The 23,372-nt window shown below is 42.9% G+C and overlaps 1 protein-coding gene across 1 annotated transcript in view; it reads right to left on the reverse strand.

Annotated features, from left to right (window-relative positions):
• Window positions 1–23,372, reverse strand: part of SNX25 (sorting nexin 25) — a 93,686-nt gene that overhangs the window by 3,473 nt on the left and 66,841 nt on the right. Inside the window, exons 12-19 of the mRNA XM_035557944.2 lie at window positions 19,602–19,742; window positions 18,892–19,005; window positions 16,405–16,569; window positions 11,535–11,652; window positions 10,258–10,324; window positions 8,360–8,541; window positions 6,723–6,823; window positions 4,556–5,870 (exon numbers count right to left, since the gene is read on the reverse strand). Coding sequence (XP_035413837.1) covers window positions 5,796–5,870; window positions 6,723–6,823; window positions 8,360–8,541; window positions 10,258–10,324; window positions 11,535–11,652; window positions 16,405–16,569; window positions 18,892–19,005; window positions 19,602–19,742 — 963 coding nt within the window. The 3' untranslated portion in view covers window positions 4,556–5,795. The remainder of the gene's footprint in view (window positions 1–4,555; window positions 5,871–6,722; window positions 6,824–8,359; window positions 8,542–10,257; window positions 10,325–11,534; window positions 11,653–16,404; window positions 16,570–18,891; window positions 19,006–19,601; window positions 19,743–23,372) is intronic.

Consider the following 23,372-nt stretch of genomic DNA (forward strand, 5'->3'; position numbering starts at 1 on the left):
CTGAACCAAATAATGATTGTTTACTTTTCTCCATTTTTAGTATTTAAACATTAAATTTTAATATTCTGAAAAGCTTGAACCCAAACTCATCTACATTTCACATATGTCCCATTCAAAGATGGTGATTTCATGCTAAATGCCATTTTAAAATCTCACATTGGTTAGGGGCGTGTTCTCTTGTTCACATGCTTTTCTAACTCATCTACATCTGGTGAAGCATCTTAACAGAATCACAGAATTGTAGGGGTTGGAGGGGACCTCAGAAGATCATCGGGTCCAACCCCCCTGCCAAAGCAGCTTCCTTAGAGCAGGCTGCCCAGGTAGGCGTCCAGACGAGCCTTGAATATCTCCAGAGAAGGAGACTCCACAACCTCCCTGGGCAGCCTGTTCCAGTGCTCCGTCACCCTCACTGTGAAGAAGTTCTTTCTCATGTTGGTGCGGAACTTCCTGTGCTACATCCCCACAAACCACTGAAAAGAGGTTGGCCAAATCCCTTTGTCTCCCACACCTCAGGCATTTATACACATTGATGAGATCCCCTCTCAGTCTTCTCTTCTCCAGGCTGAACAGACCCAGGTCTCGCAGCCTTTCCTCACAGGGAAGATGCTCCAGGCCCCATATCATCTTTGTGGCCCTCCGCTGGACTCTTTCCAGGAGATCCCTGTCTTTTTAGTACCGGGGAGCCCAGAACTGGACACAGTACTCCAGGTGAGGCCTGACCAGGGCAGAGCAGAGGGGGAGGATCACCTCCCTTGACCTGCTGGCCACGCTCCTTTTAATGCACGCCAGGATCCCATTGGCCCTATTGGCCACCAGGGCACGGTGCTGGTTCACAGTCAACCTGTCGTCCACCAGGACCCCCAGGTCCTTCTCCTCAGAGCTCCTCTCCAGCAGGTCGTCCCCCAGCCTGTACTGGTACATCCAGTTGTTCCTTCCCAGGTGCAGGACTCTACACTTGCTCTTATTAAACCTCATTTGGTTTCCTGCTGCCCGTCTCTCCAGCCGGTCCAGGTCTCGCTGAATGGCAGCACAGCCTTCTGGTGTGCCAGCCACTCCTCCCAGCTTTGTGTCATCGGCGTACTTGCTGAGGGCAGACACTATTCCCTCATCAAGGTCGTCGATGAAGATGTTGAACAAGACTGGACCCAGCACCGACCCCTGGGGAATGCCGCTAGTCACAGGTCTCCAGCCGGACTCTGCGCCACCGATCACCACCCTCTGAGCTCGGCCAGTCAGCCAGTTCTCAACTCACCTAACTGTCCACTCCTCTATCCCACACTTTCTCAGCTTTGCTATCAGGATGTCACGGGAGACAGTATTGAAAGCCTTGCTAAAGTCAAGGTAGATGACACCCACTGATCTCCCCACATCTACCCAGCTGGTGATGCCATCACAGCAGGCAATGAGGTTGGTCAAGCACAACTTTCCCTTGGTGAATCCATGCTGACTACTCCTCATAACATTCTTCTCTTCCAATTGCTTGGAGATGACATCCAGAACGAGCTGTTCCAACACCTTTCCAGGGACAGAGGTGAGACTGACTGGCCTGTAGTTTCCCGGATCCTCCATCTTGCCCTTCTTGAAGACTGGAGTGACATTGGCTATCCTCCAATCTTCAGGCACCTCTCCTGTTCTCCAGGACCTTTCAAAGACGATAGAGAGCAGTTCGGCAATCACCTCTGCCAACTCCCTTAGCACACGTGGATGCATCCCATCGGGACCCATAGATTTGTGTGCGTTGAGCTCGCTCAGATGCTCCTGAACCACTCCCTTGTCAACCAGGGGGGGAGGCCTCCATTTCCCAGACCCTTTGTCCTCCCGCCAGGGTCGGGGAGTCCCGGGGGGAGTCCTTGAAGCAAAGACTGAAGCAAAGAAAGCATCCAGTATCTCTGCCTTCTCAGCATCTCCCATTACCAGGACACCCCCCTCGTTCAGCAAGGGACCCACATTATCCCTAGTCTTCCTTTTACTGTTTACATACTTAAAAAAACCCTTCTTATTATCCTTTATCTCTTGCAAGCAATCTCTAGGTGGGCTTTAGCCTTCCTCATCGCGTCCCTGCAAGCCCTGACAACACTTCTATACTCCTCCCAAGAGGACAGGCCCTTTTTCCACATTTCATAGACCTTCCTCTTCCTTTTGATCTTATCAATGAGCTCCTTGCTCATCCATGCAGGTTTCCTGCCCCCCTTCCCCGATTTCCTACTCTTAGGGATGCACCGATCCTGAGCCTGGAAGAAGCGCTGTTTAAATGTAGCCCAGCTCTCACAAGCACCCTTGCCTTCTAGCAGCCCAGCCCATGGGATACCCCAAAGCAGGTCCCAGAAGAGGTCGAAGTTGGCTCTTTGAAAGTCCAGGGTAGCAATCCTGCTACTAGCCTTACTTCTTCCACCAAGTTCCATCTTGAACTCCACCATCTCCTGGTCACTGCATCCCAAGCTGCCCCCAACCTTCACATCCCTAACAAGCCCATCCCTGTTGGTAAGGGCAAGGTCCAGAAGCACCCCCCACCTCGTCGGCTCCTCCACCACCTGCGTCAGAAAATTGTCTTCAACGCATTGCAGGAACCATTTGGACTGCGCGTGCCTGGCCAAGTTGCCTACCCAACAGATGTCTGGATAATTGAAGTCCCCCATGAGAACCAGCGCCCGTGATCGTGAGGCTACTACCAGCTGCTTGTAGAAGGCCTCATTGACCTCCTCCTCCTGATCTGGTGACCTGTAGTACACCCCCACAACAGTGTCCCCCATACCAGCCCACCCCTTAATTCTCACCCACAAGCTCTCCACTTGTCCTTCACCCTCCCCCAGGTGAAGCTGGGTGCACCCTAATTGCTCCCTCACATAAAGGGCAACCCCACTCACATAAAGGGCAATCCCACCCTGTCTTTCCTAAAGAGGACGTAGCCCTCCATGACAGCATTCCAGTCGTGCGAGCTGTCCCACCACGTCTCTGTGATTGCAACGAGATCGTGGCCCTGTGACCGAGCACAGATCTCGAACTCATCCTGTTTATTTCCCATGCTCCACGCATTGGTATATGGGCACTTTAGGGAAGCAGCAGGCACAGTCACCCCTGGAGGGATGCAAGAAGAAGATTCCGGAAGGGGTACTGGGATCATTACCTTCTCTGAGGAGCCCTCAGACAATCCTATGGGACAACTCAGAGGTTTTTCCCTACTATCTTCAACAGTGACAGCAGTGACAACTTCCCCCAGCCCTTCTCTGTCACTTTTAGCTCCCCTCCCTTCCCCCGTCAAACCTAGTTTAAAGCCCTGGTAATCAGCCCAGAGAGCTTGCTCCCCAACACACTTGTGCCCCACTTGCTGAGTTGGAGTTGGTCAGCAGCCCACATACCCGGCTTCTCAAAGGATTGCCCAAGATCGAAATACCCATAGCCTTGGTCCAGACACCACCCCCTCAGCCAGTCGTCTACCTGTCCTATTCTCCTCCTCCTTTCTGGGTCCCGGTCACCCAGCGGGAGGACAGAGGAGAACACTACCTGCACCCCCGATCCCTTCAACATCCTTCCCAGGGATGCAAAGTCCTTTTTAATGTTCCTCATTTTTCTAGTTGCAGCTTCCTGGGATCCAACCTGAATGACAACAAGAGGACAGTAGTCCTCCAGTTTAACGAGCTGTGGCAGAGCCTTCCTCACGTCTCAGACGCGTGCTCCAGGAAGACAGCGCACCTCTCTGGATAGGTTATCTGGGCGACAAATGGGAGCCTTAGTGCCCCTCAGCAAGGAGTCTCCTATCACTAAGACTCTCTGTTCTTTTTTTGTGGCACTGGTTGTGATGCAGTGCCCCATCCGGCCCCGATCCCTATGCTCAGTACTTCCCCCAGTCTTGACACGCTTCTCAGGGTTGCGTCCCAGGTTCCGACTACTGTCCAGACCCTCAACCTCTTCCTTTTCCTGCCTGAGAGCCTTGAATCTATTACCCAAGGACACCGTGGGGGTTGGTGGCACCGTGGGTGTCAGGGGCAAACGTCTCTTTCTGCTTCAAGCTGAGATGAGGGTCCAGCCCCTTGTCTCTTGTGGGCGGTCAAGCCCTCTGTCCTGCATGTGATCAGCTGGGTCAGCTGCTACCCCATGTAGGGACTTAGGAGGGGGCTGCCGGGCATCAGCAGGGGCAGGTTGACACCTCCTATCCATCACCACCAGAGACTCCCAGGAGCCCCTCAAGCTGCCGATTTCTCGCTGCAGCCCAGCCACCTGCTCGAGGAGTTCCTTAAGCAGGGCACACCCGCACCCATGACAGCCCTCTCTTCCCTCAGGACCCAGGTGGGTCTCCAGATTCTGGAGCTCCCCACCGTCTCCAGCCTGGACTGCCACTTCCCCCACTCAGGGGATCCACCTGAGTGCCCACATGAGCCCAGAAAGGCAGCTGATCCGCACGAGGTCCTCATTTAAAAAAAAAAAAAAAACAACACATTTAACACATTTTACCCTTAGACTTCAGAGATTCAAAGCCAGAAACCAGTCTATATGACAAAAAGATTTACTGTTCAAACCATGCCAAGTTCTAATACCAGCAAATTCTACTTTTTCTTACTGATTGTCTTCAGTGCATTGTAGGACACGTTTTCTTACTGATGCTTTTTTTTTTTCTTCCTTCCTGCAGTTCTCTATGTCCTCTGTACTAGGCCTGTCTTCCTCTATCCTTCTTTGTAGGACTGTGCTGTCACTTGAAATCTGTACTGCTCTGTTAAAAGAGAAGGCTAGGTATTACTAAAAACACTGATTTCACTACAGCATATAGATTTTGTGTTCCTTGAGCTACAGCCAGTCCTAACTGCAAGTAGTTTACCTAAAAGCACAACTGCGCTGAATTCAAAAGAAAGTAATGAATGTCACCTACGGATTTTTGATGTTGTTTAATTATTTAGATGTGCATTAAGACCATATTTACATATCTTTACATAAATTAAAAAAACACTGAAGACATTACTTTTTCCCTCCTTTGTATAAAATAAGAGAAAGATTTGAAAGTCGTTTGAAATTGGGGTATTTGAATAAAACAGCCCTGAGTAATATCAGGGAAGCTATTCAATAGTTTAATTAAATGCCTACTTATTCATAGAAGCAGTTCATAAGCACTAATCTCTGAACTCACATTTAACACAGGCGTTCTGGTAGGACATACCAGTTTACAACACATACTTTGGACACAGACTTCAAAGTAACATAAATATTCCTTATGAAACCAGTGCTGTCAAACTCATTCGTTAGTTGTTAGTACAGCCTAATTATCAAGTACTGAAATCCAGTTTTGTTATTTATTGCTTACAAATGCTTCAAACTACAGGAAATCTTTGGTAAAAACAAAATCGATAAAATTTTCACAATAGCTTTACATGTAATATTGCACAACAAGGCTTTTTCAATACACAAGAAAAAAGGAATGCTCAAATCCTCAGTGAGGAGATTAGAACTGTACAACATTCATTAGTTTACTACTATAAGCAAAACTTCTTCTCATAAATGTTTAAAATATTTTCTGGTTTCTTTGAGCTTATCTGAACATTTATTTTCCAATCTATATTTGAAACAGAAGAGTAGTCAAATAGAACAATTTAAATAAAAATTGGCTACTATACAGCATTGTTTTGTCTACCCTACTACAGCATCAGATCTTTTCAAGTCTGTTTACTTCACAAAAAAACTCAAGAGGAAAAGAAAAACCCTAAAAATAATCATAGTCCTCAGCCCTCTATGGAAAAGAGGAAAATAAGTTTCATGTCTATTATTGGACATAGACATTTCTCTAGTGGTCCACTTGTGCAGATCCAAACCTAAGTGGCATTAAGCTGCTCTAAATGAGCTCGTAGCTCAGGACACAGTTCTGTTAGCAGCAGTTCCATCAAAACCTGAAAAACAGAGAAGACCTAAGATGAACAGATGCCAAATTATCATTTCTTTCAACCTTCCTGACATATTCAGAACTTCACAGATAAAAGCAGCACATAGGGATGTAGGGTCAGCCTGCTTATCTTTCATGCAGCTACTTTTCATTCATCCTAAAATTAGCACGCAACCTACAGGAAAGGGGAAATGTCTTAAGGCTGAGAGAAAGCAAATGACACAGGCAGCAGTTTTCAGATGGGGATTTCACACCCTGCATAAACTGGTGCTGCTCTGTCAAAGCCACATGAGCCAGCACCAGGAGGCCAGGGCTACATCTGCTCCTGTGCTGAGGCTGTGCTACGGGACCGGCTGGCTGCTGAAGAAAACGAGCCAAAGAGACTGACTGGGAGCGAGTCTTTGTGCCTGGATCCAGCCACGTATCCAGACCAGCCCCAACCAGCAGCACAGGAGTGGGACTCTGAGAGAGCCATCACATCTGTACGCCACTCCAGGAGCTCTCCTTCCCTAGGACTCTCCAAAGTATGTAGCAAGTGTCTTATTTTTCTCAGCTATACAAAGAAATTAGCATACATTATGATATAAAGTCAGGCCAAGTTGGATGTGGTGGACAATCTATTGTAGCCAAAAGCAATACTGTATTTTAAACAGCTTTTTGTTAATCAAGATTACTCGAATGATGAAATTTGTATATTTTTTATGACTTACTTTAGTAACAACAAAGCTACTTTCACACCAAACAATAGTGTGATAGAAATCTCTTCAAGAACACACACCGCAGGCATTAATACTGAGTAAGCAGAGCTCAGCAATTAATAGTATTAGAAACTTAACAGGCTATTTTTCTGGTTACTCACATATAGTAGATGCTTGTTAGCCTTTCTTTCTTGCAGTGCATTGAACACTTTCACTACACCGTGACGGGCGTTTTGTTGTCCAACAAGACTCTGCAGAGTATCTGCAACGAATGTTACTTCAGCTTAGTTTCGCTCATGCCAGGCACAGCATCCAACCAACATTACTGTCCACAAATACATAAGGATAGGAAACAAAGACGCTGCACCTCACATAAGATGATTAGAAGATACATGACCCCATTCACCAACCTTTTAAAAACACATGGGTAACTTAGGTCACCGATTGAGAAGATACCCTTGAAATCTCGAGATTCCCAAGTTAAATAATAGCTCATGCATCTCAGTGACAACATTTGAAGTGTTTTAACATGATTATGTAGTGTGCCTTCTAGGCAGTTCACCGCACACAGTCAAGTCTAATCTCATACACTGTTAATCCATTCCCTTAAATACAACTTCAGCCACAAACAACAACAGTTAAAACAGATTTAGCACTTTAATTGCCTCTCAATCTTCACAGGAATATTTCTTGCAAGCAAGCAGATAAGAGAACTTTAAGTGAATTATTTACGTTTTGGATTAAATTACAGTAGGGAATAAATAGTGATTTGGTGCTTCATCATGAATTTCAGGAGCATTCAACTGTGTCCTGAAACATCTCTGCTAAAAACAAACAACAAAAAAAGAAACTAAGGAAGGCTATTCTAGGCAAGTGGGTATATATCATAACAGAGCAGATGGAGGATCGTTTACACACCAGATGACCAATATTTTGCATGCATGCTTGCTGCAATTTTCACAGTTGAAGTTGATTAAACAAATACCCTAATACAAGGGTATATGAGCTACCTCAGTGAAGCTATAAAATAGCTCATTAAAATACATGTTATTCAGGTGGAGAGAAGATAAAAAGCATTCAAGCAATGTTTAAGTGCATTTCCCAGGGCTAAATGGAATAGAATATCCTTTCTTCACAGTTAGGTGCCTTTTGGTTTACACGCTCTCTGAAGAGGCAGAATGATCCAAATGACTCCCTGTCCTGTGAATGGGAAGGGATGGTGCCCTAGAAATGTGCATACTGAGGAGGAAGCTGCCTCACTTCTTGTGGGGGAAAGGGCAGGCACAGGCAAGTACTGGAAATCCCACTCAATCTGGGGTGCTTCTGCCCAGGCCACAGGTCCCTCTAACATTTGGTGCCCTGAAACCTCTCCTCAGAAATGCGCAGCAACACAACAATGACAATGTGGGTAGACCTTCCTCTTCCATTTTAAAACATTAGAGCAAGAGGTAATCGTGGTGGTGCCGCTCTCCCTGTAGGTCAAGTAGTTCCAGGCAGCAGAACCACCTACTGCTTGCTGACGGAGAGGCAGCAGAGAGAGCCTTAACTTGGGTTCTTTGAGTATTGCATACAGAGGACAGTGACACACGATCTTACATCCACCAGTGTTAACCAAGCCCACACCTTTTATGAGACAGAGACTGGAGAGGCAAAGGGTAAGGCCAGAATTATGTTTATGCAAATAACTACAGTTTACAATGCTACAGGAAAAATCCAAAATGTAGTAGAACAGTATGTCGTTAACCAGTTTCCTTACTGGTATTAAATCTGTGATGAAGTGGAATGAAAGTGTTCTCACCTGGAATGTTTTCAAGTAGTTTTTGCTGTGCTCTCTGTTTTGTTTCTTGCTTTTGTTCATCGCTCTTGGCTCTTTGTGGTGGTGCTAGCTTTCCATTTGGCCAAAATGCATCTCGAAACACACCAATATAATAAACAAGCATTGGTTCACTGAACATCCAGTGTACAGTGTCTCGGATTTGCCTATAAAAAAGTGTGGAAGGAAGCACATCAGAACCGGTCTCACATTTTATCCAGATTCATGATTTTTTTTTTCCCTACTAGAAGCAGTGGAAGCAATGCTTATCTTCATTATCCCAATTTACCGGAGGTGCTTTCACCAGCATCGTGGCAAGTCGTAATCAGCTCCAGGTGCTCTAGGATCTAGATCTCTCCAGACAGCTGACTGAGATGCAAAGAAGGCTACATTTTAAAGTAGTCTGCAAATACATATGCGCATACAAGGATGCACAAGCATTTCAAGGATGGGCAGTGCAAAGGCTCCACTAGGGAAAAACACAAACCTAACTGATGAACTCCAAACTAGATGTGTGCACAGAAGTTCCCGGTGGGATAAAAGCACAAAGTATTGATAGAAGTGCTGTACTTCATAAGCACATTAGAAGTGGGATTACAAATGGAGGTAGCAGCCTTCTCCAGTGGCTACATGAAGCCAACTGCAGTCCTTGGTGTAAGGAGCCTGAGGTACAGAGCGAGCTCCAGGCAGTACTGTCTAGCTGTGCCACAGTACAGCTGAAAGCCTTAATAAAGGTAACAATTTAACCAACATGTAAAAGCTACACAGCAACTCATGTACCCGGACTCTGTCCTCTCTCAGGTGTCTTGCATGCCAGTTATTTGCAGTTTGTGAACAAATGAACTGATCAATTTAAAGCTCAGCAAATGTGTACTGTCAGAGACCACCACTGAGAGTCAAGTGCACGATTTTACATCACCTCTTGTCCAATTTACCACTGTATAACATACATGAAAGGTTTTATAAGTAATGCTGGCATGTACAAAATTAGCCACTGAATGGATGAAGGAACAGCCTGTTCTGCTGTTATCTTCTGGGCTGTGACACCTACCTGAGTAACAGTCCCAATGCTACACCACAGCAAAACAGTGCATTTCATCAGATTCTCAGTGGTCCTTCGCCTGTTTGTGATTTCTGTGCTACGGAAATCACAGGTTCACAGACTTTCATAAGAAAATCACCATCATCATGAATCAAAATGTCAGTACTGATCAAAGGATTGTGGGAAGTGTGTTTGTATGAATCACCAGCTCTACTGAATCAAGTTTTACCGTAGGCCTTTGCAACTGACAAAGAAAGTAATATCCAAAATTTTTCTGACCAATGAAAGAGTTTTCCACATAAAAGGTATGTACAGACGCACACTTACTTCATAGCCTCATCCAGACCTCACTTGGCAAATACATCTTCATGCAATACATAAAAATACATTTATGAAAACATGCATAACAGTGATGAGTTAAGCTCCACATTACAAATTAATGGTTCTCATCATGCAAACATTATTTCAGTCACTTTAGAGAAATCTGCATTTGATTGGAAAGAAATTAACTAATACAGAAACCTAGTTTCAGTTCTTACAAAAACTTCATGGGACTGTAAAATAAAGCATGAACTAATGAAAGCTATTCAGAGGCAGGTCACAGGACTTGCCTCTGCAAAAGCAAAACCCTGCTTAGGGGAAAAAATATTGGGTAAATAAGCAAAATGATAATCTGCATGTCTGTGTCTTCTCTAATCAACTTATTTATAAATTGAGCTGTGGAAAACAAATGCAGATTATCATATACAGAGTGTCCAGATTATTATTACTTCAAACAATTCTGCTCAGCCTTTATTTGTAGAACAATGTTGCAGGTTTGGTTAAAGTAACAGCCACTTACTTGTTGATAGTTCTTCCAAAAGTGACTTGTACTAGTGCAATTAATGTTTTTCTGACCCACTTAAACACTAGAACAATGAAAAAAAGACAGAAAATGAAGATCGTGAAGTTAGTAACATTATGGAACCTATGATTACATCACAAAAAATCTCTACAGTACATGTATCTGTTATCATCCTTCCTAAAATTTAAGTAATTGTACATGGATCTTTTTTCATGACTGTTTTCCCTGTATTATTTGCAATAGGGTTTTTTGTTTTGTTTTGTTGCAGATTACATAAACATATCTGCATTATGCATTTGCAGTTTACTCTGTAAGCTGTGCTGTTAAATATTTTAAATTTATTGAACAATATAACTACCCAAACCCTTTCTGTACTACAAGAAAACCCCTGAAAATTCATACCCTTTTTGTACCTACTATTACAATGTTGCACACACAGCAGCAGCATTGAAATTCTGAAAACATTTTCACTCAAATAGTACAAGCAATTAGCTTTCCATTACCAATAAAAGAAACAAATGTGAGTGCTTCCTTATAATTAGTGGTTAATCCTTCTTTCATGCTGTTCACCATCATCAGAAGAAAAGCCTAAATTTAGAATATACATCTGTCACTTTTGGAAGGGGCTGCATTTTGTAATAGTTAGCCTGTACATAATTTTATAGAGTGTCAAGTGTGCCTACATATTCAGTAGAATGAAAAATATGTTGGTTGGTTGGTTTGTCTTGTTTGCTTGTTTGTTTTTTTCTTGTATTACCATCACTCAGTTACATAAAGAAGGAAAAAAATCTGGTAACAAAAGGTGCCACATTTACAGCACCTTTTCCATTATACAAACTGTAGAATTAAAATGCATCCATAATACACTGAAACAGACATTAAAACTGTTGCTTTGTCAGTGACATGTTCTGTGACAAAGCCATCTTTCCTTCCTTATAATTCATGCATTCTAATATGCGACCAGTTTACAGAAAACATGTTTTTGTACTTCCCTGTGTTTTTTGTTCCAAAATAATTTTCTTAAATGAAAAACTTAAGATTATTGAATGCATATTCTCTTCCTTACCACTTGCATTTTTAGTTCCATGTCATATTGAAATTAAACTTTAGTATGAAAGCTCCAAAGTTAGGAACTACTGCAAAACAGCTCCTTTCCAAATTAAATTGCTATATAGATTACACTCCTGAAATAGCAGAAAAACCATGAACTACAAAGTGAGCCAGATTTCCTGGCCAACAGATTCCACTAACAAACAAGCAGGTTTGCAGCTTACTTCCTCGCAGCTCAAAGATCTCCCCGATCAGCATGAAACACGGCTCAGCAAGAGAGTCCTTTTTCCCATCCACCTCTTCTCCATAGTCTGACAGGTCACTGTCCTCTTCCGTTTCTTCCTAGGAACAGAGAGACAACATGGGATGAACCACAGCATGGGATGAACCCTTCTTCCAGCATGGATTTATGTGCTGCCACGCCACCGGGAAGAAGCACAGCCAGCCCTCTTGGGAAAGGGCTTACGAGCCATCGACTCTGCTACTGGCAGGACCTGGCAAAGAGGAACCTCTTTAAGGAGTTTTAAAGGGGATTGCACTTCCCACCAGACAAGAGCATTGAGAACACTGCGCTGTTGGAGTTACCACCACTGGCAGATCTCCTGCCTGCAGCCATGTTCCAGTAAGCACCTCAAGGCTGGGTGGATCTGCCCAGATTTGCAGGGCCTGCTGCCTGTCTGCCCTGCCAACGCTGGGTAAGGGAAAGAAAGGAGAGTGGGAGCCGCGTGCTGCCAGGCAGCATGACAGCTGTGAAGAGGAGATGGCACTCAGGCTGTCCTTGCAGTAGGATCCAACAGGATCCAACCCCAGCAGCGGAACTGGCTGCTCCAAAGAGGAGTACCTTTAACAAGCACCAGTCCCAGGCAGAAAAATAATATGGTGATGCTTAGTGACCTGAGCTTGAGGAACACACAGATACCTGTCTTTGGACTCTGACAGCCTGGGAGCTGTGCCCTGCACCAGGAGAAAGCAAATTATCTATCACTCCATGTGTAAACTGATGATATTGCCAAGAACGACTTGCACCAGATGACAACTGAATAAAGTCTTTGGAGCTGGGCGTGCAGGTGGTGCTCGTACTAGCTCACACAGGGAAGGGTCAGCTTTCAGCAACAAGTGCTCCCGAGGTGCATGTCTGACTGCACAGATGCAGACCTCAGGAAGCTGTGCATCTCCAGCAGGAGGGAGACATTTCATAAACTCGGCTGGATCAGCAATTTCCCAGTCTTTGGTTCAGGAATGGTCGCAATGGCATGCAGGCTAATTTCTTCAGCTCTGCTTTTCATTTGCCCTCCTTCCTTTGCCCTTCTTTATTCCTTGATATGTCATCATCTAACATTACTTATTTTTCCCTCTCCTCTTCTGGTCCAGAAAACCTCGTTTGTGGATTTATTCTTCTTGCATTATTTTTTCTTTCTTTGCCTTACATTGAAAGTCTTTCAATCACCCCTTGCCTGTCATCTGAACCCTGCTATATAGAGACTAGCCTACAGTGTCTCAGCTGTACATCAGTTTGTCTTTCTTCTTCCTCACATCCTTCAAATCCCACCTAAAGCCCAGCATTAACTCTGGGTACACTTCCAGTCCCAGAATTTTCTCCAGGCATGGTACTGCATTGTACTGTATGGATAAAATAACTCTCTGGTGTTGTATATTTCAACACTTTTCACATCCTGTACCCTTCACTGCCTATGTCACATTTGTCATTCTCTATTCTATGCTATTTCTCTTCTCAAAACCAGAAAAAATGAAAGAAAAAAACCCCTACCACACTGAAGTGCACCATAAACTTCCCCATAGACCCCACTTTTACTGACTTCCATAGCTTGATGAGTACCCAGCTTTTAAAGTGTTCTGTAGGCTAAGCTGTGATTTAGGGCAGGGAACAAAAAACCACATCATACTGACAAGAAACACCACATGAGGAAGCCACAAATCAGTGCCTGTCCTGCCACACGAACACACAGATTTACTGACAATGAACAGAGTTTTCGCCAGGGACAGAGACTAGAACAAACTCCAGCCCTGCTCACCATCTTCCTCTGGCCAACAGACTTCTTGGCCCTTCATTATTTTAGATATTTAAGAAATTATGTTTTATTTAATTTTCCATAATAGACATCATTCCATATTTTCATTAACCCTTTGGGCAACAGAACAGAAAATAAGCTTACTGAATTTGCAGGTGAGTTTACTGAATCTGTAGGTGAGCTCACCAGGTGCAATTTGGTAAGTACAGATGCAAAGCAGCAATAATGCAGGAAATGAAATAATTGGAATTGGTAATAGTACAGAAAAGAAAAACAAACCCGAGGGCCTATGAAAAAGGCAGGCATGCCACCATGATCTGTAAGCAGGAATACTGTCCATATGACAGGCAGACGTGTATGTGTGTGTGTGTGTGTGTGTATATATATATATATATATAAATGAGTTTAATACATAGGAATAGGAAAACTTAGTGGGAACGACAGCTGGTGACTAATTTTGAAACATTTCCAAGAAAAACAAGTATTATTGGATAAGTGCAGAGCAAAACCTTAAGAACTACATAAAACATAATAACTAGTAGAAACAGGCTGCTCAATCTAAGAAACAAAAGAATGGAAGACCAAAGGAAAGTAGTGACTCCTGATACATGAGGTGATCCTAACCCAAACAAAAAGGCTTAATGTAAAGAAAGGGAATAGACAGCTCTGTGTTTGCTGCAGACAGGACAAGAGCTAGCAGACTAAGGGAGATTTAGGTTAGTTAGAAAGAACAATTTTATAACCATGAAGAGAGCTGAGAACTGAGACACACTGCCTTGCTCAGCCGCAGAACATCAGTCACTGGAGGTTTAAAAACATTACAGACATGCCAAGAATTTTGCTGGTACAGTTGAGCCTATTTGGAGCAGAAGGATGAATCCGATGACCTCTCTGAGGTTCCTGCTCTATTTTACTGCCCTTCAGTAAATCCCTTCTCATTTAGAAAACGCAATGAGAAGTGTGAATTCTTACACCACAGTGAATTTTCTATTCATTAACGCTTCATAAACCTGAAAACCCTCTTCTAGATAGCATAGGCTGTATTTTTCCTCTAATTCGTTTTTGGTCTTGAAAGTTAAGAAACACATTCTGAAGTTAACCCCATCCAAGGGGTTGTTTATATGCCATTTAAAGTTGCTGCAATATATAATCCTGAAAACAGCACTCAAGAGGTAATACTGTTGCTCTAACACATTTGAAGAAAGTAAGACAAGATGTAAGAGACAAAGAAAGCTATAAGAAACCATGCTCTTCAATAGAGTCCAATATGGAATAAAACAGGAATTCTTTGTTACAGAGAAAACCCAACTGTAACAACTCTGTAATGCGTGATTTAACAAGTAACTGCGTTAATGATTTCAGACCAAACGATTTATAACCCTACTTTAAATGCTGTAGTAAATAATCCAAATTGCGATCACTGAGCAAGACCGAGCTGATCTAAAAACCCCCAACTGAAAGACCAGCATGTCTGAGAAAAATTGGAGCTCGCCCCAGACTTGCTCACAATTCCCCTGCCGCCATTTAATTTTATCACTGTGTTTAAACTAGGACAAGCCTTTGTACCGCACAGACTCGGAGGGTCTAACAGTTTCCTATACTCCTCTATCTGTATTCTCTTCTCTCATGTTTATGTTTAGGAAGGAGGGGAGAGGAGACGGAAGATGGATGGATGTGAAACGGGATGGACTTCATCTGCATTTGCATAGTACTGGTATAATACAAGGCTAGCAATATTAAGCTGCTAATCCTACAAGTAAGAAGAAACGCTATTAAATTAAAACCGATTAGAAGGTATGTTCTGACTCCTGCTTCCATATTCTCAGGGCCTTTTTTATTCCATTTCCTTCATTTTTCAGTTTCATTTCTGCTTCTTTGTTTCTTTCTTCTCCCTCTCTCCCTCCCTCATTACAAGTCTCCCATATTTCCTATCTCCTCCTACGCACTCAAGTAATGCAATACACATGTGGTCTGGCTTTTTGCTTGCGGATGTTTTGCCATGAAACAGAGAAACACTAATAGCTTCATGCTTCTTTGCTTGACGCTACTTCTACCTAACAGTTATTTTAGCGAACACACTCTTCCCTCTTTAGAACTGAAGTACTTCTGTCAAAAAGTAGAATGAGTGCCTCATACTCTTTATTTATTACTCTGAAATAGCATGCATACATTCATTATCTAGGTGGAAATACAGCGCAATTCTGAAAAAAATGAGAATATATAGGATATTCTTACTCCTAAGAGATGCAAGGCCAACTTTTTGTCTATTAACAGCCTAGACCTGCACAAGTTTCCCAAACTCCATTTATCCTGAAGAAGGCCCAGCCACTACAGACAGCTACACCATTTAACAAAAGAATTATTTCATATAACAAATAACTGGTAATGGAAACAGCTCCCTGAAGGTCATGTATCTGCAACACGAACCACACATGACAGAGCGCCATAGATTTTTAGTCGATGAGCTGTTTTAGTCACTAATCTATTCTTTCCTGAATCTTGAAAGACAAGGGGGTTTTGTTTGTTTGTTTCTATGACTTAGTATCAAATGCACCAACCTGTTTGGCCGCACGGGCTACCACCTGTATATGCAAGCCTATACCATTTCCAGACATTCTTTGTCAAAAGCAGCTTTTCTTCGGAAGTTATCCAGAAATTATTAAAGACACACAGCTGCTCCCTGCCAAGAGAAGCTTCCTAAGAGATGATCATTTTTACATGTCTAAAACTCTCAACAATATGCATGCCCAGAGAATAAAAAGTGGGAAATTCTGCTGTAACAAATAAGCAAACCCACATGGACTGCATTTCATTAATTTGTGATAGGTTACACACTTGCCTATATATATTTATCAAAGGGCAGGAAACATTTCATTAAAAAATACCTTCTGAAGTCATAAACAGCTCTCATTTCTGACTCTTTGTTCACTTACAGTAAATTAAAAATGACCTTTCAAAATGCCTTCCAATATTACCTGCCATTCAGATGTATTATAACAATGCCTCTTCTTGCTTACTTTGGCTAAGTAATTAAATCTGGGAAGATTACTTTTCTACTACTTACCTCCTGATGAGAAAACAGATCACCAGGAAGGCGTTCAAGAAATGATGAGAGTGAAAAAGATGACTTCTTTCCTTGCACATCGATAACTTTGAGGTGTTCTGGAGAAGGGCTCAAGAAGGCATAAAGTGCTTCACTTTGACAGAGTCTTTCATCAGAGAGCAATTTCTATTAAAGAAAAACAATGACAGAAACAACACATCAATTAAATATTTCTTGTTAAGGAACAGAATGTGTCAGGCCAGCCAATAAAACCAATAAAGATGTGGCTCAGAAGTAGAACAAGAAAAAAAAAGTTCATGCCTCACAGACACTTCAGTGTGATAACTGTATTTTAAGAAGTCAGTCAGGTTTTTAATCTTACAACTTCATTTTTTTAAACACAAAGTTTCAATTTGTAAGACATTTGTTGTGAAGTATTGTACTTTAAAGTGAAAATTACAGGATTTGTTATTTACTATTTCTTAGCTAGTCAAAGATCAAATTAACTTAGCACTCGAGGACTGATTACTCTCAGCCAAACTCATCTCAACTTAATGCATGTTAGACAACTCTGGCATTTATAGCATCAACCCTTACATCTGAGCCATCTGCTCTGTGCTCTCTTTTTAGTCAATAGAGAGATAACATTGACTCCTGAGGCATGATTCAACTCTCCTGTTCAGACATCTGGCACACCCTAGGAGCACCCATCTGTCTGCACACAGGGACAGAAGGTTTGAGAAATTCCACCCTCCACGTCTTATGCCACGAATTCCATTCCTCAACCGTCTCACAAAAGTTCTTTTAAGGTTACGTGTCCCTGCAAAGAACGATCGTGCACGCACGGACTGCCTCAAGCTCTCACACTAGACCAGTAATTTCAGTGGGGTTACTGCCAATCTCTATTTGCCCACAGGACAGGAGAAGCCACTCTCTAAGAATGTTTCTGGTGACAATGCATGGATCAGAAAATAAAAACAGTTCCCCTTCTGGTAGCCACCAGGCTCCTGCATGCAAGAAAAGGGAAGAAGGAGCACCGGTCAAGTGAGGAGAAGCTCACAGTATTCCTGTGCAGTCTTTTGCTGCTGGTACTAGCATTTCTATTCATAACACGGGCAACTACTGTACAGCCATCAGGGAGCAAGGAATATAATGGCACCATCGAAAGCATGAAGGAAGACACAAGAGAGAAAGACATAAAGCTTGCCCCCTGCATTTTAGGTATTTGCTAAAAGATCACAAGTGCACTTAAGAAAAAGCCATTAGATTCACAATTACTTACCTTTATTTTAACACAATTTTTTTTACAAAGTTGGAAATCCTATCAGTATAGGAACAACCAGAGTTCATACTGAAAACTACAGGCGCTCAATTCCAGTTTAGCCCCATTCTCATTGTGAAAGAATCCAGATGGCCAATTATGTTACCCTGAAGGGAAGCATTCCTGGCTTCTTTACAGCAATGTTTGGTTATACCATAGTCCCTGGCAAATAGAAATGTAACTCAAGTCTAAAACGATGCCTTTCATATTGGTATCATCCAACTACTTTTTTCTTAATTGCAGCTTTTTTTAGTCTGCAGGCTCCATGTCTCCACTGAACACATGAATTACATGTGCATTGTGAATTCAAGTAGTCCATTTTAAAAAGCAGCCATACAGAATACAGGTTAACCTAAAATAAAAAGCAAACACTCTAAGTGTAATTTGTAGGTGTTACCTGAGTCTAAAGACAAATTGCTCCCAATAAGCAAAATCACACTCAGTCCTAAGAATATCTTTTGATTTTAAACTAAATAATGAAGCTGTCCACCTGAGGCTCTAGGCGACCTAAAAACAGTAATCATACAATGCATTCAATTCAATTAAAGCATGTCTCAGCAGTATTAGCCTAGTTCACAGACACCAAGGCCAAGCAGAAAGCCGAGCCACTTCTCCTTTCACCCTGCTGGAGGCACAAAACCTCTTCTCTGCTTAAAACCTCTTCTCTGCTTAAAGCCTCTCAAGCTGACTGACCATGCAGCGAACCCAGACTGTGTGGGACTAAGCAAGAAAACGCTCTGCTGTCGTAGACCTTTCACAAAGACCTCCTTAGAGCCACTGCAGGCTGTAGCTCAGAATGGGACGGGACATGCTCTCTCTCAAATGAACCACCTGAAGTCTTAATTAGAAAGAATAGAGAGGTGAGGATGGGTTTAAAAAACAGAAACAAACAAACAATCAATCAACAACAACAAAAAATTGCCCACCAAGACCCCCCAGGGAGAGAAATGGCAGAGTGGCTACTCAAACACTGACTTGCAGGAAACGTAAGAGAGGGATCAATCAATCACAAAAGGGAGGGTAAATAAGAGCACAACAGAGCGCTTGGATTCTCCAAACAGTGGCTGTAGAAGTGAGGTGTAAGGAATATAACTGTGGTCATCAAATCCTTTTGGCATAAAAGAGGTGAACCTACAGCGATGTCTTAACTTCTGGTACCGTCATTACTCCACAGTCTGTCTTCTTACCTGCAGAAAGTTATTAAGCTGGTTCTTGGACTTCTCCATGAATTTCTGGTCTATGGACTTGAAGGGCAGCTTGCTGAGGGAAGGCAACTGAACTTTCTTTAATGATGGAAAGCACTGTAGGAGAAAGGGCAGCTCACTTAATGCACATGTGCAGAAAAACAAAACAGTGGTTCTGGTTCAAAACGGAAATCAGACTTTGTATTCTCATCTGGCATCCACACCCTGCTCAGTATGCTAAAAAACACCTTCCCTTACCCACTATGGGCTTACAACTGAACCTTTTCCCCTACTCCCAACACCATTATCTACCTTTTATCAGACAGAAAGGTTACAGAAGATTAAAGAGTAAATATTCTCTGTCCCAAAAAGCTGTCATTTTTAATACCTCCCTGGAAGACAGAGATAAAATCTGTTTTTTAAAGCAGGCTCCTACATGATAGTGCAGTACATGTATTATTTGGATATTGGGTCAGTTCAGTAAAACATTCATTATTTAAGAAAAAAATGTAAATACATTTTATGAACATTTGGCAGAGGCCAGGAATACGTGAATAGAAAATGAACTTGAAAAGGGTAAAAGTCAAAAGACTGGGCTAAACAACTTGTAATATTTTTAATGTGGTTTCCAGTGTTCTTTTTTCATCCCCCTCCATCCACCATACCAACAATTTTTAGCAATTTGCATCTTGTCCCTCCGCTGGGATTCGTACCTCGCTGAGCTTCCGGTGCAGGTTCTGAAACTCACTGAGCTTCCTGGGAACAGTCCAGTTCTTAGTTTCAGCTCCGCCAACTTCTTGTAAGCTCACCATGACAGAGTAACAGGGCACTTGTTCTCCATTCTCCTCTAAAACCTTGGGGGGGGGGGGGGGGGGAGGGAAATACAGATAGGGTATGTTACTCTGAAGGGAAAGAAAAGAGTGGAACATCTGTGCTGCCAGATGACTGGCTTGCAAATTCACTCATCACCATACCATGCTTGTTTCATCGAGCAGTACCCTTAGTGGACTAAACTTTAGCCAGAAAGCTACATTAGTCCTGAATCAGTCCTCTGCTAGCCACTATTTTAGGCAAAGCCTTACACACATCTTTGCAATGCTGTCCATCAGCAATGAAATGTCCGTGACACGTCTTCTTCCAGCAGCTGTAGGTATTATCTCAGCTTTCAAGGTTTCTGATTGCTTACCAGTGCTTCAGCTCTCCCTTCCCGTGCACTCTCCCAGCCCCCTGTTCCTTCTGTTCGTTCCCAGTGCTCGTGCTGAGCTCGCCCCCGCAGCAGGCCCAGCAGCGCTGCCGCAGCTGGGGCTGCCTCCGAGCTCTCACCGAGCCCCTGGAGCCCATTCTGCACGTACAGCACACGTGGTGCCCATGCCATGTCTGCTTCCAAGGGACTCGCAACTTCACTGAGTCAAGCCAGAGAGCAGCCAGAGGAAGGAGGAGTGCTTAACTGCGTTGTGCAAACGGGAAAACTACGGCAAAGAAGTTAAACGCGCTACCCCATTGTTTCTTGTTTTCATATGCCACCCAGAACTTCACCTTTTTGTCCTAATGGTAACAGATTTCTGATTATTTATTTAAATGAGACTGCTATATAGATTAGTCAAATTTGAGAAATGCACATAATACATAGCTTTTTGTACAGGTTTTGTTTCTGTCTAGCTCCCACATAGAAGTATCCTGCAATATCAGTCATACAGAGGAATAGGGTTTAAAAAAAGAGATCTGCATGCTGTTTTTAAAAGGCAAAATTTAAGTCTTTTTGTGAAGGTGACGTCAAATAATCTACAGAAAACACAAACTGAATGCCAAACCAAAACTTCAAGTGTTTATCTTAATATACATTCAAGTAACAGAAAGGTAGTTACAGAATACCACTCTCACCGCATCTCTTTGAGGAAAGCGATCAATTTTTAAGCTTTCCAGGCTTTTTTTTTTTTTTTTTTTTAAGAATATCCAGCTAATCCAATTCAAAAAAAGAATAAATTCTAAAATGCACAGAATTATGACACATTTTCTGAGAAGCCTGTGAAAGTCTGACAATGCTTAATGCTACTGACAGGTACTTTGAAGAGTGCTCCATCACCACTGCAAAAGGCATGCAGTTAAAACACACCTGCATCTTTTACAGCTGCTCAGCTGTACAAAGAGAATATTCCTGCAATGCTCTCTTCCTGCATCTGCCAAGGACCACTGGGGTACTATCTGAACATCCTAGCTTTCACATCTCTCTATAGAAAAACTGCAGCAGCATCCAGACGGACCACAAAGCACCAGACTGAACTTCCCAAACCGTGCTTGGTTCCAAGCACAGCTATGTGGGAACTGCCTCTCTCTGCTTTCTCTGTCAGACTGGTGCAAAAAGAGATGCTGCAACAGAAGTCTCCAAAAGGTGGGTCAGAGCGGCGGGGCTGTCCTGGGCTCTCCATCACCCTTTCTGCCCCTGAGCTAGACTGGACTTGTGTTCGTAGGTGAAAACAAACGTCTCCTGGCAGCTGTTTTTGAAAACCGGGAGATCAGTGCTGAAAACGCTGGTTTGAGTCATGCAGATTATTCCCTGTTACAGATTTGTCCACAGGGCAGGGACTTGCACGTGTGTAGGATAATCTGAATTGTAACCATCAAAGTATATTCATCCTTCTGGAATTGTATTCTCAGCATGGGGGGAATTAGTACTCTGTTTCCACATTAGTTTCCGTGTACAAAACCATTTGCATTCTAATTACTAGATGGAGACACAAGTTCACTCAAGTGTCGTTATGTAAAAATCTAGAAGTTTTCATGACCTCCTTAAGAAAGCAAAATTTGTGACCAACTTGAGTACTTGTGTGCTTGTTTTTCAGAATTAGTGAGTCGACTGGAAAATACACAGAAAAATAAGGTGATGGGGGTCTTCTAAAGAAGAGATCTAGTCTTTTGCTACAACAGGCACCATTTCATACAACTGCTACGATGAATGAAGTCAAAGTCAAGAAGCAAGTTGCTTTTCCATCCCTATATTAAAGACACCCTCACCTTGGTCACTGGAAGCTTCCTTCCAATCTCCAATCTCTGCTTTACTGCTTGTTCCAACAAGTCTTTGCCCCCCCCAAGTAGCCTTCATCAACCCTGTTGATGCATTTTTAAAAGTAGTCCTATTCCCCTGAGTCTTTCTTGCTACGCTAAGCAAATGAAAGGACTTTCACATCTCATAGAAGTTCCTCATTCATTACATTACCATGAACTCACTGTTTGTGCTCTGGTCACTGATGAAAGCAATGAACGACAACAGGTCTCAAGACTGCCCCTAATATGGTGCACTGTATTTTAGAGGGCTCTGTGCACATCCCGTAACATATTTGACTTTTTCATCCCTCCAGTTATTTTTCTGTTGTTTGTAAGTAGAAGCTAGAAAAGCATACTAAGGAAATGAGATTTAGTGCTTTTCGGGTTTGCTTTAAAGTTCTTTGAATTCGGCTTTGCAATTCTGAAGGTTTTCTGATGGCCTCAGCCCTGAGCATCCCACAGCACTGGTAAGGACTCTCAGAATTAGATCTTAAGATAAAATTTCCGAAAGTCTCATCCTCAGCCCTTTCTCAGTCCCTTTTCTCAGCTTCCATGCAACCCTTTCAGGTTACTCACTGATACCTATGGATAGAATCAGCCCTCAAGAGTACCCAAAGAGGCTTCAGGCTATTGAGTTTTATTTCATTAATTTATTTTTTGCATTCACAGCAACTCCAGAGCCTCAAGACAACGTAAACATTCAGTATTTCAGGATTTACCCTCTACCAGAGTGCCATAGATGCCTCGCCCACAAAGGCGCAAAGTCCTGAGGTGGACAGAGATAGACAGGAACAAAGATGTTAACACACAGCCTCCTCCACAAGGAGGTCAACTCCTCTTACCAGGGCCACGTGGAGTGTGCTCACAGCAACGAACTTTCAAAGAAATATTGCAAAAATAAAGAACAAATATTAAATCTTTCCAGGAGAAGCTATAGCTACTGGCTGCAGTAGGGAAAATTTAAACTTTACATTAGCAAAAGGTATAAAACAAGCAGAGTAACGAGCTGGCAAGGAAAGCTGTTGAATCACCTGTAAGAAGCACTAAAGCTGGTCCAGCCATCCGCCAGGAGTGATTAACCATGAACAAAAATCAGGCCTCTCCCTACACCAGTCAACAAGCCCATGACTCAGTGCAAATGTGCTCAGTCTGAGCAGCTCTCCAAAATTGCCCCCCCAAGCTGTGCAGCAGCAAAATAAAGGCTGCCAGACTGATGCCTGCAGCCCCTTTTAAGCACGCAGACCTCAAAGAAGATGTATCCAGCACACCGTTGTTTTCCTCAATTCACAGGAAGCCAGCTTTCCTAACTCCCACTCAGCATACACACCCAAAATTCTGATGTACTTAAATAAATAAGACAAGCTATTTTTTCACCTTGTTCAAATCTACTAACTCCATTCTTTAAGAACTCAATAGATTTAAAATACAATATAAAAGTTATT

Source organism: Cygnus atratus, chromosome 4, assembly GCF_013377495.2.
Source record: "Cygnus atratus isolate AKBS03 ecotype Queensland, Australia chromosome 4, CAtr_DNAZoo_HiC_assembly, whole genome shotgun sequence".
NCBI lineage: Eukaryota > Metazoa > Chordata > Aves > Anseriformes > Anatidae > Cygnus > Cygnus atratus.